This window comes from Glycine max, chromosome 17, assembly GCF_000004515.6.
Source record: "Glycine max cultivar Williams 82 chromosome 17, Glycine_max_v4.0, whole genome shotgun sequence".
Lineage (NCBI taxonomy): Eukaryota > Viridiplantae > Streptophyta > Magnoliopsida > Fabales > Fabaceae > Glycine > Glycine max.
Window position 1 is genome coordinate 40,722,078 of NC_038253.2, and position 18,484 is coordinate 40,740,561.

General features: G+C 31.0%; 2 protein-coding genes across 3 annotated transcripts; one reads left to right on the forward strand and one right to left on the reverse strand.

Annotated features, from left to right (window-relative positions):
• Positions 1–5,273: 5,273 nt before the first annotated feature.
• Positions 5,274–8,536, reverse strand: LOC100795432 (F-box protein PP2-B3). 2 transcript variants are annotated; one of them, XM_006601255.3, is made up of 3 exons: positions 8,152–8,536; positions 7,617–7,734; positions 5,274–7,311 (listed from the first exon to the last, which is right to left on the reverse strand). In XM_006601255.3, the coding sequence occupies exons 1-3, from the start codon at positions 8,389–8,391 to the stop codon at positions 7,025–7,027; spliced, it is 645 nt and encodes a 214-aa protein (XP_006601318.1). In that variant the 5' UTR covers positions 8,392–8,536; the 3' UTR covers positions 5,274–7,024. The 2 variants fall into 2 exon arrangements, with proteins under 2 accessions (XP_006601318.1, XP_025982177.1); XM_026126392.2 differs by having other exon boundaries at positions 7,112–7,307.
• A 5,536-nt stretch (positions 8,537–14,072) lies between these two features.
• On the forward strand, positions 14,073–15,655 carry LOC100798264 (uncharacterized). Its single transcript, XM_003550344.4, has 4 exons — positions 14,073–14,248; positions 14,368–14,486; positions 14,703–14,833; positions 15,145–15,655. Exons 1-4 carry the CDS (start codon positions 14,197–14,199, stop codon positions 15,278–15,280), a joined length of 438 nt encoding a protein of 145 aa, XP_003550392.1. The 5' UTR covers positions 14,073–14,196; the 3' UTR covers positions 15,281–15,655.
• The last annotated feature ends 2,829 nt before the right edge of the window (positions 15,656–18,484 follow it).

The window sequence follows — 18,484 nt, forward strand, 5'->3', positions numbered from 1 at the left end:
TGCCCAAGATCACACCTAACAAGTTTTGGCACAAAAATAGTTAATTTTAGTGGTACCCACCTGGATATTAATTTTTCCAAGATTGGTATCATGAACTATGTGTGTGAGTCAATCAAGGACCAATCCAACGGTCAGTGGCTCATAGCCAAACGTGCACCGAATATCTTAGTTCTATACTTTGGTCACAATGTAAACTGTGAACAGCTGTTTCTGTTTTCTCTCTTTTTTAAAAAAGTTTTTATTTTTTCCATAGCATAGAAAAAATCATACTAATAATATTGTTAAATGGACTGGTTCATTTATTCACCGTGGTCACATTAAAAGTTTGCACCAGTTTTGAAGATTCAATTCATTCACCATAATTGGGACTTTATGTGGAAGCAGGGAAGGGAAGTACGTGAAAGAAACTTTTTGCAGTATTCTGTTTGATCAAATAGACCAAGTGTCAAAATCAACCAACTACTACTACCAATTCAAGGCTACGTAGTAGTAGTAGTACTTGATTTAAACAAAACCATCATATGTATAAGTCCTTAGTCTTTAATATTAACACAGTTTCAATGGAAAACCACTTACAAGTTCCCTCTTCTCTATGGTCAAAAAGTAAAGACTGACCATTAAGATGTTTGTATGCGAAAAAAGTTGGGTGAGGAAAAAGATGGAAGCATATATGGACGATGATTGATGTCCCTTTCCCCTCTAACCTCTTTCACTGATTCATTCTCAAAATTTCTTCTTCCTCCTGGATTTAGGCATTGTTGGTAGATGGATGGATCCCATATGGCTTCATATTCACATTGCTATCTTGAAGGGACACATTATCTAAGCGTCGTGAATTGAAGAGACTTTCTCTACAAATGACTAGTAGTTGATGATAGCTGTGTCACTGTCACCACTCCTAAAAATGTTTTGAAAGAACCGTTCCTAGCACACGTGCCCGTGCCATACCCCACTTTATTAGTATTAGAAAAAAAATGTTGGCACACATTCTTTAATACTAATGTTACATTGATTCCAGATTCAATCTCTTAAACAAAAGTTCCAAGTTGGAGATTCTTGTGATTAAAAAAATATGGTACGGTTGAGAGAACAGATTTCACTAAAAACCAATAAGCTTATTGGTAAAAATCAGTCATCAACTGTGTTGTTATCAAATTAAAATTAGAAATTTACACTATTGAGTGATGTAAAATTGTTTATGCTTTATTAAAAAATTGAAGTTTAAGTCATGGACATTCATTTACATTTTAGATGAAAATTTTTGTTGACATGATCCTACCAACTACCCAATAGTAAGATGGTATTATTGTTAGTATTATAATTTTGTGAGTTGGATTCGGTGGAAACAGGAGGCAGTGGACTATTCAAAATGAACAAAATAAATTTTCATTTTGTGGAATGGACATGGCTATCTTTATCGATAAGTTTGCAAAGGTAGCTGACAGATAGATCAGTTAGCGTAATTGTACCGCATGGTCCACTCACCAACTTGCTCACTGCAATAATACAACTCAAATTCATTGATGGTCAAGTACTTGTTTTAATCACTATGGCCCGGCACAAAACCTGCTATTCACTCTCGGTCGTTATTTATTTGATACATCCATTTTTTATGCATGTACCTTATTTCTTAATCTGACACATCCATCATGCAATCAATTATTCATATTGTCTTCTAGTTAGTTCCATCTCTCCCCTTCAATTTCTTCATATCTATTTTTTTTTCCATAGTATTGATATAATTAATTGTTGCAAAACCATTTATCTAGCTGGGACTTAATAGGCTTTTTACCATTCATCTCCAAATGGATGTCACAAACTAAAATACAGACATTACAGTCCACCAACCAACTGGATCATGCATGTGTCAGCTCTGTGTGGATTGAATCCTAATATGGATCAATCAATCATATATGTGGCAAAAACATTATCCAGTTTTGGTATATGATTTCCTTTCCTACTTTTCCTTTCGTGATTTTTTTTAGGTAATCCTCATCAAAGTGAGATCACTAATTAAGCGGTGAATATGACATTCAACTTCAACAGTTTAATTTGATTCCTGCTACCTTGTTGTGCAGCTAACCAAAAAAAAGGTGCTAGCCATGATTCTTTGACAAGTTTGGTTTAGCTAACACCTAGGACAATGACAATGGTAGCAACTATGAGTAAATCCTAGTTTTGTGAAAACTTTTTTTTTTTTTATGATTCTAGTCAATTTTAATAAATTAATAAATAAAACTAATTGCCTGTGTATTAGTTTACTCACCCCCCTGGTCACCGTTGAGTAGTCTTTTCGTAACCTACTTTGCAATTGATACGCGTAAGAAATCCAACTAAAACGATCATGTGCTCAAGTTAAATTATTGATTAGTCTTCGTACGTACAAATGCTAATTTCATTCTATTGTTAATCGATTGTTATTATTTACACCGAAATTTCTTGTACAAATATTTTAGAAGATTTTTTTATGCAGACTTTTGTTAGCAAATCATTAACTCATTGCCATGCATGAAAATGTTAATCATATAATACTTGTATACTCATCTTTGGTTATATATGTAACAACAGAATTATAGAGTATATGTAGAACAAAAAATGAATAACTATAATTAATTGATAAAAAATATGTAAATATAATCTAACATGGAAGCATCATGTTTAAAATAATCTTACATATATTAATCTTTTTATAAATATTAAATGAGTAAATTGTACTAACTACTTCTGAAGTTTTTGAAATTACGTAAACTCTTCTTGTTTTCATCCATTTTCCCACTTACCTCTTTGAAAAATATACTCTAACACCACTATATATATATATATATATATATATATATATATATATATATATATATATTACTGTAAATATTAAACAAAAAATGTTGGTATAATTTCACGAAATATCATTGATGATTAATGTAATTTATCCATATTAAATAAATGACACACGTCAGCACGTACATACACATATATATTGTTCAATACCAATCTCAAGCTAGAGATCGAATATTCAAGGTGAAATCTCCAATGGCCTGGACGAGTCAAATTCTGATGGTGTATTTGCAGAGACACTAACACTCAAGTTTGCAGGAGGAGATGAAGTATCTACAAATTAGAGATAGTCCACCTTAAACATATTAGACTTATTTATATATTTTGACAAAAAAAAGGTTTATTTTTATCATCCTCTTTGGTTCCTAGGGTAAGTATTTCTTACACGATTAACAGTGGAAGGTACCTCTAGCTAGGTTGTGTAAATACTGGGATAAATTAAATTCACAAACTCACAATCTCACACACAACACACATTCACGTATACAGAGGAAGAGTTTCTTTTAATTCATTCACTCTATTGCATTCATATCATCCTGATGTGATACAGGGAGGTCTTTTTTTATAGGCAGAATATAATAAAACTTAGTGCCTAAGAATTGTCAATGACGGTGCCATGCATTAGTAAAACTATAAATAGTAAAATCTAGCTAATGTCGGTGCAGTAAAGCTATGTATCCTTCGACTGTAGCAGTTGTAATCTTTGAATTCAAAACTTCCAAACTCCCCTAGATTAATTTGTGATGATGCATACTTAAGGTTGAAGATAAAAGTAAATAGCTTGATTTAATTAATTTAAACGACAGGTTGAATCCCATTTTTTTTCTGCTTCTAACGAATTACATTCATGATCTTGTGTGTTTCATGCCTACATGGGTTTCTGATGTAGGATAGAAAGATTAAAATTATAAATAGTATGAGTTAATCTTTCATCTCTTCATATGATATGTTGAATTTAAAGGATATGTACATTTTTGAAATTGAGTTATACACACATTTTTATTTATTTAGTTACCACGTACGTAAAATTAGACGGTGAAGGTTAATTGACTTAGCACTTTCTATTCTTAATACTAGTACCATAATATGGAATTCTTAAAATGACATAACCATCTGGAGCACTCAAGTGTTCCACGTACACTCCCATGCCATTGCAGTGTGGAAGATATAATTGTGCTGAAACTATAGCTAGCGACATGCCTCCTTCATTTTGAATTTGATCACTACCATCACAGATATGATTAATTGGGCACCCAAACACTTTATTCTCTCCCATGACTAAGTCTCATTATTTTCATAATAGAAACTTTTGGCTTTTCAATCCACTTTTGATCGTTGCACCACCATCATCTCAAAAACATAATTGCATGCACAAACTGTTGCTTACTCCCATGTAAGTGAATGATTGGCGATATTTATCTAATTAATTCCCTTTTCTAATGCGAGTCTACTTTCTTGTATAAAATAACAACAAAATTTCCTTATTAAAAGTTGAAGATGGAAAAGTAGTGTGGCATGGGAAGTAATTGAAGAATTTTCTTTCTACAATGGGCAGAAACAGATCATCAGAAAAATTGTGTCCATATCTTTTTTTTTTTTTTTTTCTCTTCTCTTCTTTTCTTGACTATTTCTAGGATACCAATTTCAGAACGTAAGAGAAGCTCATGTGGGCTACTTTACTTTTTGTAACAGAAGATCAAATTTACAAACGCCTAGTGACTGCACAGTGCACACCCACTACATCACCAACCCATTCACAGCCATGGTGTGATGCATGAATACCTAGTTTCACTTCAGTTCAAGATCCTACAAAAAATTACATACATATACCTAATAGCAGTTTTATTCGCAGTTTCACCACACATACCTACGGCTTTGCTAAAGCTCGAATAATTTAAACAGTATGATTCAAATAAGAGAAAGGGAAACATACTAAACACAAATCATAATTTGACTACACTAATTGATAATTATTCCAAGAGTCCTTACAATTATGGTCTTATTCTATTTTTTTATTAAATTTTATGGCATGACTCAATCCTAATTGTCTAATGTCATTCTCATTATTATTATTATTATTGCATGTTTTATATTACTGATTTAGTCAAATTTTAACTAGGGGTAGCTACAAGCCCCACGCAAATGGGCCAACAAATAGACTTCACCGTCTCTCCTTTTCGTTTTAAGTGGTTGATTCAAAGAATTTGAGGCTATTGTTTCCTGCATCTTCAAATTACTTACTGCACCCTTTTTGTGGCTTTCGAAATGACTAATCTAGAATGTGAAATTAAATTCTAGATTAATTATAAATTTTGACTTTTAGAATGATGAATACAAAAGGTAAAAAAAAAAATAAAACATTCTAGAGCAGGAAACAACAACCAGAATTTGATTACACCACAGCCCAATTACAATTTTCAAGGATTGAAAAGAAAAGAAATTCACCAGCCCAATAATTCGAGCGAGTGATTGCCAACTTTTGCAACAGACCAAGCCGAATTGATGGAAAGAAACCATTTTGGTAAGGCATTTGCTATATCCATTTCCAATTTTTCTAAGATACGCTCTCCTTTTATTATTTCTTTAAATTTTTACTATTATAAATACTCTAAACCCAAGATACCTTTTTAACTCTCCTTATAGATTATAAAAATATAAAAACCCTATTCTCTGCATTCTATCTTATTATTCTTTAAACCCTTCTCATTCTTTCTCATCAGTTTCCCCTCCTTTCCTCTTTTGTATATCAAAGGTATTAAAATTGTACCTAAACATCATTCCATTATATTGACTTTGATCGTTAAAAAAATATACGACAATTGAAACTGTGAGAAATTAGGGAGTGCACGAAACTTTGTTTCTTTTCTTTTCAATTTTTCAATTTTGAAACGACAAAGCATTGTTTAATCCTTACTTTGAAAAGTCATTTTGGAATGCTGATTTAGATGAATTCCGGAAACTAGTTTCCAGAATACAAAATCTCTAAATACATTAGGAAAACTACCTTCCTGAAAGTAAATTCCAGAATGTCTAGGAACTACTTTTTGCAAAATTCGGTTCTCATTGCCATCACTGTAGGCCAATAAAAAGAAGTTGAGTTTAGAAAACAATCTTTATAGCAAATGATGATTTTAGATATAACAAATGTTGATTTCAGAAACAATCGCCCCTCAAAGAAAAAAGAAAATAATAAAACATAATTATAACTCTGCAAATCAAACAGAGGATTATACTTCAGTGTCTTGTTGTTATCATTCTAATGGCATTGAACTACATCAAACCAAGCATCAGGAGCACTTGCAATTGCTCTCCCAAAACACGAAAAACCAAACAACAAAAAAACGTAAAAAACCTTATAAGTCACAATCACATATCCGTTGGTCACACAAAAATGTTCAAAATATCCTATATTGCAAGATTGAACGTTCAATGTTCGATTTTTTTATTTTTTTTTACTGCTATGGAAACGAAAAGTGAAATAGGAACCTGGATTTGGAGGTATAAACGACGAATGTAAAAAATTTTGAACCCTAAGCAGATAGAATCGAAACCCAATGTGCTAAAGTTTAAGAGAACTTGCAGCACATGACACAAAACAACCTTAAAGAGAAGGGGGAGTGTCTCTTTCGTGAGAGAGTAAACAATTTGGGGAAGACAAATGGGATAAAAAAAATTAAAAGCAAAAGAGAGGGGGGAGTATTTTTGCCGTGAAAGGAGTGGATTCTTGTGCGGGGTGTGTGCCACAAAATGGAGGAAACAAGAGGTTCTTTGAAAGAAAAAGGTCATCTAACTAATTTGACTTTTAAAAAAAGGGAAGAGAAGTGTACATAGAAAAAAAGAGAAGTAGATATAGCAAATGTCTTTTTGGTAATGAGTGACATTAACCTCTTGGTGACTTCACTAGTTTTATTTGAAGCACTCCATTTTTTTTAGAATTTTAAAATTACTTTTTATGAAATGAGACTAAATTTCTATGAAGACAATTCTATATTGTTTCTAGTTTGATTCTGCACTCTAGCAAAGATCCTTCTTCCATCATGGTTAGGCCACACTTCCATATATGACTTGTTTTGTTTCACATATCAGACATTTTTAGGCCTAATTTCTATTCCTTCAAGAATGAAACCACACTTCCATATATGACTTGTTGTCTCCATTACTTTGATTTGCAAGAATTAAAGAACTCCCCCATCTAAATCTCCAACCACCCATCACTTCTCACTTTAGGACATTGTAGTTCTTGGAAGCGATGATTATCTTTTAAGTTGGGGTCCAAACAAACATATTTGGTATTGCTATTGCCTCCAAAAATGCCAACTGATAACACCGTGGGATGGTAGTGAAATCCACTGGGATTGATCATCTTGAACACTAGTGAAGCTGAATAATGAGTATTTGAGGACAAGGTAAGAGTGTTTATGCTCCCACTAATGTCAAACCAGCACACAGCCCGAAGCATAGCAACTTCTTGGAACCTGGCTACATATGAATCAATGGCACGTGGCACAAAATTAAAGACATTTGCAAAAATCAATAATTCAATTGAAGGTTTCAAATGGTGATCATCTACCATTACAACTACAATCACATACAGACAGTTATAAAATTTTGTCGTTGCAGTTAAAATTAAGGTTGCAAAATTAGTATTGTTTTTAAAACTCTAGGATCAATCAAATTTTTCTGTATCCGTAGGAATCAATGATACTGCTAGGGTTTAAAATAACTCAGACATCATGCTTAGTCAATTGAACTAAACCCTCTTGGTTTAGGATGAATCAACTAACTTGGACTCTGGCAGGCTTGTCCACTCCCAATGTCGAACAGTATCACCCCATATAATGGCCAGATTTCTAGCGGAAAGCATGTAACACTTCTTCCCGGTCCTTTTGCCAATTGAACACTCTGCATTAATTTCAGTGACAACACAATTCATTTACTCGAAACCAATAATGCTTTTTTTTTTTTTTTTCCTAAAACACCACCACCACAAGCAAGTCAGAAATTATGATATGGTTATAGACTAATTACAGTTTTCATCAATTTTCAAATGATACATAATCTAGCCTTTTTTGTAAATTGATAAAATTGATTATGTGCCAGTGTCATGTAACGACTAATCAACACCATAATAAACTAAAAATCCAGAATATTTTTTTTTTTTTGACAAATATTAATTTTGTTAACAGAAGAAACCGAATCCGCAACCTTTCCATTTTTTTCCTTTCTCTTTAACCATATAATCCACCTTACATCTTCTCCCAAATCATATAATAATTAATTTTCAATACTTTCTGAATGCAAAGGACAAATGACACTTACCTTTCTACCCTGATCCATGATGGTGGGGAGGTCAGAGAGAGTGAAATAGAGATCATTCTTAGATGTAGAGGAAGGAGGAATGAAGGAGGTGAAATCAGAGAGGAGAAAACAATCCCACACAGTGTCTGATTCAGCTGCAGAACGAAAGGCTATGGAAACTGAGAGCCTGCATGCATCCACAGGAGTGGTGTATGACAGTATTTTTGCAATGCATCCTTCTGGCAAATCTTGCAACTCCATCGATATCAACTATGATGCTGAAGCTAAGCTAGCTTCTACCTTATATTAATTAATTGTCTCACTTCGTATTTGGATGATTTTTTTCACAAACCGATTGGTTTGATTTGGTTTGCTGTTTGTATTTCTGAAACCGATCCAATCCGAATCAAATGGCAGCAATTATATTAACACTTATATTATTTTTATTTTATATATATGTATCATTTAAGTCTCAATAGTGTTATCTATATGAAATTTATATAATTATATATTTTTTTTTCATAAGATTTTTTTAAGATATGTTTAATTTAAAATAGATGAAATTTTATAGATTTTTATTGTAAAAACTTAATATATTAATAATTTTTGTAGATTATTATTAATAATTTTTTGATGTAATTTTATTTTTAAAATATGAAAAAAGTATATAAATTTTAATAAAACAATATTTTAATAAAAATCACAAAAACTAAACCGAATCAAACCATAAAATATTAATTTGGTTTGGTTCAAATTTTATTTTAAATAAAAATCCAGCCAAACTGAATCCATGTATTTTTTAAATTTGGTTTGGATAATTTATGGATGAAAAATCGAACTGCGAACACTCTAACCTAACATATGGTTAATGAACCTAACCACCAACCAATCGGAAACCATAGTCACTTCTCCAAAGTGATGGGAGAAATGAAAAATCCTCCATTCACTGCATGTCTATTAACCTTTGAATCCTTTGTAAAAAAACTAGCTCTACAAGATGCATTTGCTCCACTGCAGGCTGATTTATCACATGAATAGTTGACCATGAGTCACTTTCAATCCAAATCCTTGGAAGGTTTGAGGTCCAATTTTTTACTGTATATTTTAGTCGGTAGACCAATGAAATATCATAATTAATTAAAGTAAGAATAGTCCTAAACACAAATTTCTCTAAACTAAATTTTCAGTTAAGAAATACCAGCACACTTATAAATAAATTTAAATACATAAACACATAAAATTATTGTTCAAAGTATTAAACTTCACCATAAATTACAATTTAGTCTAAATACAAGTACTATAAGATAATCTCAAATTTACTCAAGGAGGCGTTTGATAGAAGGTTTTATGTTTGATGATCATAATTCTTGATAAATATGAATTTCGGAAAAATGCTTAAAAATTATTAAAATTTATTTGATTCGCCATAAATATTCTCAGAAATTATAAAATAAATACAATATTGTGCAAAAAAATAAAATTCTTGGAATTTTTTCTAAAAAGAAAAGTTTTTTCTGAAAGAAAAGTCTCGGAAATGTTTTACGGATATATTTTTTTTGAAATAAAACATTTATTTTCAAAAAACGTGTTACTTATTTCTCGGAAATGTTTTATGTATTTCTCGGAAAATGTTTCATGTTTGGTTTTAATAGAATGTCTCCAAATACGTTTGTTTTTTTTTGTCAAAAATATATTCTCGTAGAAATATAACTTCATTAGATATATGTTCATGTAAAACTTTATTATCTAAGTTTATAGTTTGTTAATTTTGCTTATGAAGTATTTAGGTGAGGAATATTTTTATTAGAACTTCAAATTCATCTCCTTTCTCTTTTTATTCCACGTTTATTATCTAGCGTTTATTCATATATAACACTATCTTATATATGAGAACATAAAAATAATTAATAACAATCATAATATAAAGATTAAAAATAATAAATGATTGAGATTAAAATATTTAAAATTTTAAATTAAAAATTAATATATCATCAAATCTCTAAAAAATTAACCAAACAAATTTATAAAGATATCAATTGTCAGTTTCTAAAATATCTCAATTTATCCATCACCATCATGATTGATTATCGCTGCCATTATCGTAATTGTCGCTATCATCACCATTATCATCAATCACCACCACCACCATCAACGACCGTCACCACCTCTGTCTTTGTCATCGTCATTACCACTATTGCAGTTATCACCATGATTCTCGTCGTTATCACCATCGTCATCAATTTTCATCACCATTGTTGTCATGACCGTCGTCGTCATTGTTGCCACCACCACTACCACCATCAGTGATGGTGGTAGCTACAACAACAACAACAATAATGACGATGATGGTGGTGTCAAATATGGTGATGGTGATAGGTTAATGAAGATTGAGATATTTTAGAACATGATTTGTTTGATGAATTTTTTAGAGATTCAAAAATTATATTATATTTAAATTTTAAATATTTTAATCTCAACCGTCTATTATTTTTATTCATAATCTAATAGTTGTTATTAGTTCTTCTCATATACTTACATAAAAAAGTGTTTTCACTTATTTTTTATGTTTGGTCTCTAATAAATTTTTGCTTTGTGATGAGTCTCTAATATTTGAAAAGTTTTGTCCGAGCTCTCTGCCGTTAGTCAAAATCTGTTACCTGCTTACGTGATCGTTAATTGGCCACATAGGCATGCTATGTGTAGTGTCATGTGTGATTTTTGTCTTGACTGAGATTACACATAGGATTTTTTTTAAAGTAAAACATGACGTTGTTGCTGCTGCTTCTCCAAAACCCCCCAAACCACCCCCACCAGTCCCTAACCAACTCTTCCACCAGCTCCACACCATCGTTGTTGCCACCCCTTCCCCCACCGTTGCTGCTTCTCTAAAACCCCAAAATAAGACCAATTTGGATTTCATGATCTAGTAGATGTTATAGATCACGGTGGCCGCAAAGTCAGTGTTGCGCCTCAGATCAAATGGACCCACCCTATTCCTCCCTTGAAAGCCCACGGCAACAACACAACCATAAACACTAACCCATTTTCTACTTTTTCCTTCTCTTGAACAATGACCCCCATGGTGACAACAAATCTCCTTCTCTCAAAAAACACTCACGAACACCCTTTCTGCAAAGAAAACCCTCATCTTTGTTTTCATCCTTTCCTTATCTTCCCTTCACCTACGACACATAAGTGGGTTTGGGGGCCAAGTGTGAGAGAGAGACTGAGAGAGAGACTGAGAGAGAAGTAAGGTTTGAGAGTTGGAGGAAGTTGGTGGTGGCGGCTAGCGATGGCGCAAGCAATGGCTGGTGGCAGTGCCAATGGTGGCCAGTGGTTGGGTTGGTGGTGACCCTTGAGAAGGGAGAACAAAAGAAGACAACAATGGAAGCAAGGATTTGCGAAAAGAGCTCGTGACTATGAAATGTCGGCGGCAAGTTCCGGCACCACTACTCCACTCAATTTTTCGTGCTCTACGCAATGGATCGAGCGAAATCGCGTTTTGGGATAAGGTTCTATTGATCCTCTTCTACCTATGAAACTGTTTTGATGTGTTCTCTTAGAAACCTTATCTATGTGAATTTCTTGAGTTATGAGTTGGCTTGATTTGATTTGGAAATGTAAAATTGATTGAAAGGTTCTGAAAATCGTTGGTGAGGACTTGTTCGCCTTGGATCTTCACGAGTGAGGAAGTCATAGTGATAGATCCACAAGGAAGGTATAGAAGAAAATATAGTGGGTTGTGTGAAAACGCAGAGGGATGTTGAAGAATGATTTTGTGATGCCAAAGGGACCAAGGAAAACAGAGAAACAAAAAGATTGAAACCATGCAATAAAGCAACGTTGTTTTTTTTACCTTTTTTTAATAAAAAGTCCTACTTGTAATTCCAGTCAGACAAAAATCACGTGTAACATCACACATGGCATGTTTGCATGGTCGGTTAACAGTAACATAAGCATATAACAGATTCCGACTAACAATAGGGACATCAAACAAAACTTTTCAAATATTAGAGACTCATCACGAAGTAAAAATTTATTGGGGACCAAACACAAAAAACATGTATTTATCATAAACCAAAAACATATTTAAGCCTATTATATATTGTAGATTCATTGTTAAAGAATCAATCTAAAAAATATTTTCCAAGATCAATTCTTAGTATGACCGATTTCTAAGGTGTTTTCTAGATTGATTTTTCAAGTGATATAGAATATTCATCTCAATATTATAAAATGTCATTGTATCATATATTATATCAATTTTTCATGATTAAGAGTAAATTGGAGTAAATTACTTATGTAGAAGATTTTTATGCTAGTGTATTCATTTTTCTATTTTTGTTTAATTGTTTTGTTGTTATTTAAGAAAATAAATAATTAGATAATATACATTTTAACTAAATACATTAATGAATGGTTGATATTTAATACAATTAACTAATAATGTTTATTAATAATTAGTAAAATAACAGTAAATTAATGTAAGAAACCATCGTAACCATTAATAGCTAGAATTTAAAGATTATCTAGAATAAAGTTAAAAGATATATATATATATATATATATATATATATATATATATATATATATATATATATATATATATATATATATATAGATAAGATATAAAATTCAAGAAAACCCCATACACTTTTCTCATAAACATACCACATTATAGTAAGCACCCCTTATACCAAGTTAATCCATTGATGCTTTCCTATTATCAAAGCTTTGACCTTTTTGTTTGCTGGTTAATGGTGGTATATATTTGAAAGCAGGACATAAAAATAGTGACAAATAATAAAAGCTAAAGTAGTGTTTGGTGGGGACTGGTGGGTGAGGATATTTTCTTGAAGATAAGATTATTTGGTTGAGGTGGATCCCATCTGCATAGGGCATCAAGATAGCGACAAGTTATCATTCATGGCAATTAGTAAATTACACCGGCATCACGCTCCTTCAAATCCAACTTTGAAAAATCATAATAATACATTAACGCCCAGCAGGTGTATCTGTTGACCCGAGTTAATATGCATTATTTGAAATCATTTTAATATATTACTCGCTATTAACAAATTTATGCATGCCAATTTTATTTTTAACAAAGTGAGTTTATATTTTTCAGTATAACTTATATAAAATGTACTTGTGATTAAAAATATATTAAAAATCATGTGAAAAATATGTTATTGATATTGTTTTATAAATTAAGTTCAATTACCATACTAAGTTGAGAGTAACAGCACATAATCAACGTGTTGGGTTGGGTGCACAATGCAATTCCTGTATGTAATGTCTTGTTTGTCGTGGTCATGCAGATTCAAATATGTAGAAATATTGACACCATGTTATCCGGTGTCTTTCTTAATATATTATTATCATCATTTTTGGTGAATTATTATCATCATTATTGTTAAATGAAACCCACAAATTTGAAATCAAGTTTAATAAAATTTGTACTAATTCTGGGCTTATGTCAAGCTTTGTACTAATTCTCATACTCATACTTAATTCTTGAGTAGTATTAGAATTAATCCAAACAAAATATGACTTCTAATTTTATGATTGCTCTAATAATCTATGGATTCAAACATAATATAGATAAAGAAAAATCAGCAATGACTATAACCACAAGGCATGCATAAGCTGTGCCCTATTACCCGTTCAAGACAAGCTTAAGGCAAAAAAGAAAACACAGTTAATGGTTAAAAGTTAAAACAAAAAAATTGCCGGTAAGATCGCCACATTGTCTTCTAATTCCGTGGGCTACCTTAGATAACTGAAGCCCAGAATATTCATTTACTTTATTCAATCGGAATCATAGGATCAGCATTGTATTTTAAGTGGGTCCCATTCCATCTTTTCATCACGCATTAAAAAATCAACAAGGGATAAGACCAAAGAAGAAATAAAGAAACTCATCCCCACTATCAACCACTATATAAAATATACACATACCTTTGAAGATGACAAAGTAAGTTATTCATCCACTTAGAGAGACAGTGTGGTTACCCATAGTCTCATATAGTGTCATACAGCAAAAAATTTCAGCAACACAAAACAATGGGTTCTCTTATGGCAGGATGGTATTCTACCCACATGGATCCTCAATCAGGTAAAGTAACAAAAAAATATGATTTGTGCTAAAGCCTTTTGTAAGGTAACCAATGTTAAAAGTTAGTGTAATTTGATTAATTTCTGATGAGGATATGCTTTTTAATTTAAATGTTTCAGCCACACTTAAAAGGAACCGCTCACTCACTAAGGATGAAATTGATGCTTACTGGAAATCAAAGAAGAAGATAGAGGAAGAACACCTTAGAGCTATTTCCAATGTGTCAGAGACTATTCAGGTTTCAGAATGAAACCTTTACTTGCCATTAATTGCTCCCTCATCTTTTGATTCACTTCTTTGAATAAACAATACATAAACCATCTAATTCTAAACTACTACATGATATATTAACTTTTGTAATAACTATTTTAAAAATTATATTAACAATTTCTATATACCTAATAAAATAATCTTCTTTTTTTGGTTTGTAATTTTTATGATGCACAATGGATAGGCTAGTAAAAACACAGAGCCTGAAAAGAAGTTGCAGAAGTCAATGACCATGCCAGTTACCCGTGCACGGGACTACTTAAATATGGTGGACATTGACACAAGTTTGGAGCAACTTATTAAGCGAAATGGCTGGTATAAAGTTTACTCTTTTCAGTTATTTATAAGGTTCTTGTTTACCATCAGTTAAATAAAAAATCAAAACGAAAAATTATTTATTATGTAAATTATAAGAAAATGTGAAAAAAATAATAAAAAATGTAATTTTATGCATTTCAATAAATTATATAATTGTTCTCTTGGTTTATTAATCAATATGCACTCATTATTACTTGTCAACTTATTATAATTTTGCAATTAATTCGCTTTTTTCCAGTAAAGTTCTCTTGATCATTAAATTAATATATATATATATATATATTTTGGATATGGTTGGTTGCATGCAGGTGGACCAAGAGTAGCTGGGCGTTTCTGAATGAGCCTCCAGTGACTGAAGCTGCGTCCAATAAGTATGCATCGCAGTTTCACGTAGCAAGCATGGGATCATCAAAATTTAACCCCCGAGATGGAATTAGTGCTTGATACATATGAATCTAACTAATTACTATATAAAACTACTCAACCATATATATATATATATATATATATATATATATATATATATATATATATATATATATGTTTTCACTAGTACTAGTGTTCGTATCTACATGAATACTATTATATAATATGCGAAGTGTTGAACCAATTAATAGTGAGCTTCGTTGGTCTCTAGTCATGTGAGGAATCAATTAATGTATGATGGATCTTGGTACTAGTTAGTTCTGTTTTGCTGGCCGGTCCTAGTTCTCCAACTTCACTGTGTTGTAATGTCTGGTTTGTTTGAAGAGGGTAATGATATAATCCAAAGTTCCAAACAGTTAATGAATGAATTTGATGTGCTAATTATTTTGCAAAGCATTGCTTGCTATTTGCCAGCTTCTTTATTACCCCTCTGTAAATAATTTCGAGAAAAATGTAATTTCACCTTGGTAATACTATCAGAAGATTAAAGCAACTTGGTAGAAAATACTAATCATTAACCATAATTAAGAAAATAAGAAAGTAAAAGTAATGTTTTTACTAATAAATAAATAAATAGTACACATATTAATCGGAATTGGTAATGCCAAAATTGCAAGCCACTTTTTTGGGTACAAAATTGTTAGGAGAGTAATTCAATTTACAAAATTGTTATGAAAAGTTCTTAGATCAAAGAAGTGCTATAAAGAGCTTGCATCTATGATGTACAAAATTATATCTTATTGTTTTGATCTAAAGTTTGTAGGTATTATTAGGCTCTTATGAATTTAAGGTATTGTCTCTTTAACTATTTCACTGACTATTACAATTTTATATTTTTATAAAAAACGTCTTGATGCTATAAGAGAAAAGAGTGTTTATAAATAACTATTGACTTCAACTTTTAAGATGGGAAACTTTGTAACTACCGTGACATATCTAACTCTACTCAGCCAATCCCTTGTGTCCCTATTCAGTATCTTTTGTTTTATAAATTTATAATTAAGAGTTTAATTAGAATAGGTTAATATTGTGAAGACTTTTTATATTTATTATCTAGTTATATATTTAGAAAAGATTCTTGTAAAATTTACTATGCACTTAGAAGAATAAAACTCAAACATCTTCGCCTTTTACTATATTGATGTTTCATATCATTTAAATTTGGCACCTAAATTTAGCTTTTTCTTTAAAAACAATTCCTTAAAATAAACATTAGAAAACAATATATGCCTCCCGTGCATTTATATTCATCATTTACTTCTTTTAGGACAATTGGTTTGCACAATAGAGAAAAGGATACCAATGATACTTTTATCTCTGGTATTTTTGTTTTTTTATTAACTTTAGTTAAATTTAAAATACTCATAATGTATGGGAAAATTATTAGTTTAATATGGAATAGATCATTTCCACCAAAATACCACCTACCATAGTATTTAATTACATATTAAAATTTTAAAACGTTGTAAGCATTTTTTTTTTAAATTCAATATTTTGAAAATGAATTTTTTCATACAATTAAAAATCGATATATCAATTGACATACTCAATTATATGAGAATCATTTTATATATAACTGAGTATGCATATATATATATATATATATATATATATATCGCTCATACAAAAATATGAACAATTTCAACTACTGTTATTTGAACAGAAAGAAGTTTTCTACAAATAAATTAATAAAATCGCACATAAAATTAATAAATACTAATTTACAATAATTTAAAAGGAATTTTGTATTTCAAAAAGTTTAAAAAATGAACTCCAAATAAAATTAAAATCTGATTTTTTTCATCCTTAGTAAACCATTTTAATTCATTTTTAAAACTTGTCTTTTTAATCAATTATTTTAACTAATTTTGAATATATATATATATATATATAAACTTGTTTCAGATTTAGATATAGCTTAAGTCGCCACTTCCAAACTAAGGCCCATTCCAATTTGGTTTAGATGTGCAAATTAAAAACGGACCTGAGATATTGGACTTAGTTTATCTATTGGTTTCAGTGTACAGTTACGCCCACAGAAAACTACAATCATACAATATAGTTTTAGTTTCACTGAATCATTTGTGCATCTAGGCATTTGAATTCTGCATCCATCGTCCACCTTCCATAGTATTTTGGAATGATGATTCTGAAATGTAAAATTATATTTTGGAATGGGGTTTTTAGAATAATAAAATGTATCTGATTCAATATTAAAAGTGCCGGAAATAAATGTCGTACATCTATGCTAAAAAATAATAAATACTAATAAATATATACTTAATATTGACTAGTCAATTTTATTTTTTTTGGATTACCTTTCATGGTAATCTTCCCACTAACGTATTTGTTGCCATGAGTCTCTTTTGATTTGTTTTGTAATAGGTGTGAAACTCAACAGGAGGCCATCATGCATCTTCTCAGAGAGATTTTTTCCATTCCAGACGAATTTGGAGTTGCACCAAGTTCGATAATGCTACTTACGTACACAATCATATGTTATGAGCTGGTTTTACAATAATATGAATAGCTAGGGATGAGAAAAAAAAAACACAATTGAACAGTTGTTGAACCACAATGAACTGATCTTTGAGATCATTTTGGTCAATGAATATTAATATTCAAGATTGTGGGGAATTACTACAATTACAACAGCTGAGCTGCATGGGATTTATCATAGCAAAATCATAAATAATATATACATAAGTTAATTTTTAAGTTGTATTCTAATAGCTTTTTTCCGGGGTCAGAGCGTAATGCAGCAACATTTCTATTTCTGTTTTTTTTTCTTCCCTATTCTCTCTCTCTCTCGTATTGTAGAAGAATCCAAAAATTATATTTAATAGATGTGGCACGAATCTTATTTTAATCATTCGAGACACAATGATTTGATACAATTCAAACATATTAATTTAAGCCTTATCGACTCATGGTCATGGGGCTAGTCTAAAGCGAATAATATCCTGCACGCCTCCTATAGTTGATTGATACAAAAATAAAACTCACCACCGCATATCGAATATCACTTTTTAAGTTGAAGCCTTATCACCATCGAAAATTATAGTAACTGTTAGTTGGGGTATAATATTTTCTTAAATCTAATTAGTTGAACAACTTAATTGTCACTTGCATAAGTAAATGAATGAAAATGTTCCTTATAACATGTGGGCTCAATGTTATGAATGTAGGGAATCCAATTAATTAATTTAATATTTAAAATAT

Coding starts and splice junctions, on each gene's coding strand:
- LOC100798264 (XM_003550344.4), top strand. CDS start 14,197: ATGGGTTCTCTTATGGCAGGATGGTATTCTACCCACATGGATCCTCAA. Junction 14,249..14,367: donor CCACATGGATCCTCAATCAG/GTAAAGTAACAA, acceptor TAAATGTTTCAG/CCACACTTAAAAGGAACCGC. Junction 14,834..15,144: donor CTTATTAAGCGAAATGGCTG/GTATAAAGTTTA, acceptor GGTTGCATGCAG/GTGGACCAAGAGTAGCTGGG.
- LOC100795432 (XM_006601255.3), bottom strand. CDS start 8,391: ATGGAGTTGCAAGATTTGCCAGAAGGATGCATTGCAAAAATACTGTCA. Junction 7,735..8,151: donor TCATGGATCAGGGTAGAAAG/GTAAGTGTCATT, acceptor AAATTAATGCAG/AGTGTTCAATTGGCAAAAGG. Junction 7,312..7,616: donor ACAAGCCTGCCAGAGTCCAA/GTTAGTTGATTC, acceptor ATTCATATGTAG/CCAGGTTCCAAGAAGTTGCT.